The sequence below is a fragment of the Trachymyrmex cornetzi genome, unplaced genomic scaffold, assembly GCF_001594075.2.
Source record: "Trachymyrmex cornetzi isolate Tcor2-1 unplaced genomic scaffold, Tcor1.1 scaffold540, whole genome shotgun sequence".
Taxonomy (NCBI): domain Eukaryota; kingdom Metazoa; phylum Arthropoda; class Insecta; order Hymenoptera; family Formicidae; genus Trachymyrmex; species Trachymyrmex cornetzi.
In genome coordinates this window covers 28,642-34,469 of record NW_017299851.1, presented here as the reverse complement: position 1 = coordinate 34,469, position 5,828 = coordinate 28,642, and the positions used below count along the sequence as shown (strand labels likewise).

The window sequence follows — 5,828 nt, the reverse complement described above, 5'->3', positions numbered from 1 at the left end:
GACAGCTGCTCAGGAAGTAAGCGACGCGAGAGAACCAATCAGCACCGCGGAAAAGCGGCAACAATACTTCGAGAAATGCAAGTTATCGACTTAACATCTCCTTTTTAAGAAAGGATAATTACGCTACATTTATTAGTATATCGAGCTTATTTTATATTAGAAATATGGGCTTACTAATTCTTCATACACACGTGTTATATCGTCTCAATTATTTTCATAAAATTTAACATTTCTTCTATACACACATCTATACATTTATACATTCTCATTTATATATTTAATACAAGTATATCGCGCGAGTTTTACAATGTATTTTTTGAAAGCTACATAGTTTCGCTTGAATCGGAAGAATCGTAATAACTTTTCGTTTGAAATGTTAACAATTTTCTTACCGTAGATGTAAGGACACCCTGTTGAATAGCTACTGAATTTTTAGATTTTTCCGAGATCTTTTTATTTTTCAATAGATTAGTTTCCTCAAGTATTCCTAAAGTATTTGATAATGTTATTTTTTGCACAGATGTGACTCGTTTATTGTTTATAAGAGAAGAGAAAGATGCATCTTTCCTCGTATCACTGATTCTCGATTCAATATCGCTATTAGATTCTTTATTAGCTAATTGTTTATTCGTTTTGACTTCTTTGTCGATCGATTTAAATTTAGTTCTTCCATTGTGCGTTCGACTGTGCTTTTCAAGAGAAAAATTCAATGAGCCTAAATGTCTTTTACTGTACTTCCTCGCAAGAGAATCATTAAAGATTTCTTCTGAATTAATACTATCATGATATCGCAATCTATTGTGAGTAGAACTCGTTAACACTTTACGAGTAGATGAAGTATAACTATTGCTTTCTTCAGAATTTGAAGAGTTTGTGTCAAATGTTTTTGTTTGGAAGAATATAACGTGGGCATTATCCTTACAATCTATCCCATTTTTTTTTATCACTCCATTTGAATGCCTCAGACTGTTATTACTTATATTTTCCTTACTATCGAAGAACAAAATTTTTTTCTTAACTTTATTTGAATTATCAGCAACATTACCATTGTCATCTTCACTTGAGGAAAACACAAATTCTTTATTTCTAAGTAACTCTAAGGAAGTAGTTCCCATCTGCGTATTGTCACTATATTCTTTTTTTTTTTATCAAGCCAATGTCTCTTTGTATAGTATTTTCCGACAAACGAACTGTACTTCGGAAGTTAAGTTCCTACTATAACTATATTTGTCTTTATCACTAATAACCAGCTTGATCTGATCATACAAATCTTTTTCGGCGATATTTGGTTCACCTAATATATCATTAGCTGACACTTTTGACATTTTTCTGGGATGTTGTATCGATCGAACAAAATCATCTTCATCTGATAATGTAAATGTTAAAATTGAATATTTACCACGGTCATCTCGACTTGCTTTACTACAATTTTTAAGTCGAAATGTTTTATGCTGAAATGTAAACTCTGACTCTATCTTATCAAAAACTTGGCTTCCACGCTGTGTGACAATATCATATGTATCATTTATTTTATCATTATCTTTCTTGGATTTGATATTCATCTTCGATGAATAATTATTACCAACTGATGGAACAGCAACTTTATTTTTACAAGCCAAACTTCTAGAAATTTTCCTAATTTTAGATACTCGTTTATGATTAGGTTGCAGTCCTGTATTCTGTGAAACTTTTTTATTAGGAAAAGTATTTATATTTGTAACATTGCTGTTTTCCTTAAGGCATACATTCGCAGGTAATCGTTCCAATAAAACGCTGATTTCTTGAAGTTTTGTATTATCTTTCTCAGTTGTTCCATATAGATTAGAAAAATGTGTTTCAGATTTATTTGATATTCCTTTTTCCTAAACAGCAGCATTATTTTTATCGAAGACTTGCATTTCCATCATTGTACTTGTATTATACAATTTTTTATTGATAATGGCAATCGTTCCAATAAAACTCTGCTTTCTCCAAGTTTTGTATTATCTTTCTCAGTTGTTCCATATAGATTAGAAAAATGCGTTTCAGATTTATTTGATATTCCTTTTTCCCAAACAGCAGCATTATTTTTATCGAAGACTTGCATTTCCATCATTGTACTTGTACAATTTTTTATTGTGTGATAATGGCAATCGTTCCAATAAAACTCTGCTTTCTCCAAGTTTTGTATTATCTTTCTCAGTTGTTCCATATAGATTAGAAAAATGCGTTTCAGATTTATTTGATATTTCTTTTTCCCAAACAGCAACATTATTTTTATCGAAGACTTGCATTTCCGTCATTGTACTTGTACAATTTTTTATTGATAATGGCAATCGTTCCAATAAAACTCTGCTTTCTCCAAGTTTTATATTATCTTTCTCAGTTGTTCCATGCAGATTAGAAAAATGTATTTCAGATTTATTTGAGGTTTCTTTTTCCCAAACAGCAGCATTATTTTTATTGAAGACTTGCATTTCCGTCATTGTATTTGTACAATTTTTTACTGGTAATGGCAATCGTTCCAATACAATTTTAATTTCTCACAGTTTTACGTTATCCATATCGTTTCTTCCATATAAATAGGAATCTGTTTTAGATTTATTTGATAACACATTTTGCCAAAGGGCGTTAGTTTTATTCGAAATATCCGATTCCATCATTGCATTTGAATAATTTTTCTTTGACAGCAATCCTTCTACATGTAACTCTTTATTGTGACTCACATCTATATTTTTCAAATTTGATAGTTTGTCATCTTTCTTTTTTGCATTTGAAGCAGAAAAGTCATCTTCAATGTCCAGTCTCAAATTGAGAGAGCAATCACTTAAAGACGAAACACATTGCGATGCATTCATATTACATTCGTAAATAAGATTAGTACTTTCGTCGCTGTCTATATATATCGTTTCTGATTCCAGATTTTTAATCTTGCAAGAATGTAACTTTTTGGATTTATTTAAATTCCTGTTGCATACATCTTCTTTTTGTGCGATTTTGTGAGTATTTTCGCCGAGTTTACGATTAAAAGACTGAATCCGCTCTAAAAGTACAACTGGTTTTAGATTAGAAGATGCTACATTTTGTTTGCTAAAGTCTTCATTTCTCACAGAAATATTTGTGTCATTGTATTCCCGAAACGTAATGTCATTTTGTTTATTCGAATTATCATAAAAGTCTGATAAATTCTTGAAAGAGCTGTCAATGGTAGTATCTTGAATCTAGTTGTCATGTCTATCCTTGTTACTAATCTCTGTAATAATTTTATTGGAAATACAATTGAATTCTCTTCTTCCTTTTCCCTTGATCGTCTTAGAATCGAGGTTTCTTTTAGCAGAAAGTAAACGTTTACTTTTGCCTTTACGAGTTAAAAATGATCCTCCTTTAATTGTACCATCAAGATCTAAAGCAAGATGTAAACTTTGTTTTACTCCAGATAATCTATTTGCATCATGTGTTTCGGTTAGTATTAGGTCTACAGGGGAATCCCTACCTGTATATAATTTCTTACGATGGAGAGTTGTCAAACTTGTGTTTTTTGCAACAATTTCATGCACGATATTTTCTGACACTTGCTTCTCGTGAAAATCCATCTCTAACACTTTATTTCGATCTAAATCTGACACATCATTATTTTTATCGTTTATGATCAATCGTTTCGACGTTTTATCAAATTATTGAAAAATAGATGCAATATTATCTATAGTCTGTACATTTGAATTTCTTTGACGGATATTAGATTCATCTCTTTTATCTGTTTCTTCACAAGATAAACTATACACATTAGATTGTATTGCATTAGAAGATATTAAGGTGCTAGCAGCCACCTTACCACATACTTCTGCTGTCATACATTCTGTTGACATTGGATAGAGTTCGGTATCCAAAATATCAACATTAACATTGTCATTGTCATGCGTTATCGCACGATTGATTCTGGTGGTTTCCATATATTTAATCTTATTATTGGATGAAACTCCTATATCTTCAATAGCAACTCCCTTTAGGGAGTTAACCTCGACACATTTTGCACCTTATATAATAGCTACAGTATCTGCTTTCTTTGTAATATTTGCGTTTGATAGAACGTAAGCCGCAGTATCTACAGAACTGCAAAACAAATCATTTTTGCATTTTGTACCCTTATTTGCATTTGTGACCGGAGATACAAATAAAGATGCAATTTCTATTTCGCTTAGAGACGAGCCAGATTCGGATAATTCGTTCTCATCTAGAAGAGTCTTATAGGGTGGATTACCAGTATTTATCCAGTACTGTACGAAAGTTGCTGGTTTACGCATACGTACTCTCTGTCCACAACCATACTCTTCCTCGCTAGCTACTTCGTTTTCTTCATCTTCTACAGGTTCTAAAGAATCAAGATTTACCTCTATATCATCAGACATCTGAAAATAAAATATGAATTATTTGCAACATGCCAAACAGCATACTTGCTGTTCATAGGTTTCAATAGTTACTTCCATCCTATGATGTATCTTAAAAGATACAAAAACAAACAAAAAAAAATAATAATGACAAATAAATAAACATTTACGTTAAATTATCCTAATTATAATACTACATGAATTAATCAAATAATTAACGTAAAAAAAAAAAGTGGACCCTAGAACCACTTTCTTCTCTGTAGAAATAACAAAAAGGCAAAACATAGTGTAACGTCCAGAAAGTCTATCTCTGTACAAACAAGCGCCAAATTATTAATTAATCTTTATATTTTTTTTTATTATTATCATCGCTACAAGTAACTAGCGCCATTACTATTATTATTCTATTATTATTTACCACTCTTTATATTTTTTTTTCTCTACTATCGCCATCGTTGCGAGTAACTAATACTACTATTATTATTATTTTATTTTTATTTTTATTTTTCCATACATAAATGTACAAGTCGACAAGCTCCTAGTCGCGACGCTTCTGGCAAAACCGACGCTCCAAAGTAAGGGGGGGGGGTGTAACGTCCGGCGCGCTATACTATAGCACTCCGGCCGTCTACCAAGCGAACGCGAGCACACAATATAGCAAACGATATAATACGTGCCGCGAGTACCTATAGCATATGCTACCATTGCCGTTACCAACGAACGTTGCGCGCACAGCGCCTGCGCGAATCATAAAACAGAGAATTAATAGGAAATCCGCTAAAAAAACGTAGATTGCACCACTAAAAAACGGAAACAATGAACATTAAAACTAGCCATTCGATAATCGCGAAGAAATAACACCGATTCATTGAGAACAAGCGAAAAACACGTAATGCACTAATAAAATGCATAGCGATGCAACATAAAACGCACGCATCAATCACGAAGGCCTCAAATAGCAAATAGGAGCCACTGCAATTTAAAGGAAGGCACGAATAAGGAAATAAAAGCCCTAAATAAACAAGGGAGACTCGCGCGCGCTCCAGAACAAAGAACTCAAGATACGCAGAAAAGCAGCAAGAAAAAACACACGAAGAATACGCGCTGGTTACACCGCAACCAAGTGCATCACGCGCCAGCCAAGCGCACCCTTAAGAATATCGCAAACTCCGCTAAACGCGAGAACAATCAAAAAGGCGAAAAAACACGCAGCAATCGAATAAATCACTATTAAAGAATTAGAATATTCTAGAGATTTTCGCAACAACAAGTGTGCGAAAACAACCCCTTACCGCGAGGGGTCACAATGCGAAACGTATATAAAGCAGGATAATTTGCAGACAATTCGACTTATTCCTTCTCGAAAACCGAAACGGTAAGGACTCCCAGCGCTTTCATTAGCGCTCCGGACCATCCGTTCCTTCCTACCAATCCAGCTCCGATCGTGCGCCAACCACGGCGTCA

The 5,828-nt window shown here is 33.3% G+C and overlaps 1 protein-coding gene across 1 annotated transcript in view; it reads right to left on the bottom strand.

Moving 5' to 3' along the window:
• Positions 1-392: 392 nt before the first annotated feature.
• LOC108765798 (uncharacterized) overlaps positions 393-5,828 on the bottom strand; it is a gene marked incomplete at its 3' end in the record, with an annotated part of 6,865 nt that continues 1,429 nt past the window's right edge. Inside the window, 5 exon segments of the mRNA XM_018514644.1 lie at positions 393-1,115; positions 1,197-1,422; positions 1,471-1,862; positions 2,085-2,485; positions 3,227-4,385. Of these exon segments, the coding sequence (XP_018370146.1) occupies positions 393-1,115; positions 1,197-1,422; positions 1,471-1,862; positions 2,085-2,485; positions 3,227-4,385 (2,901 nt within the window).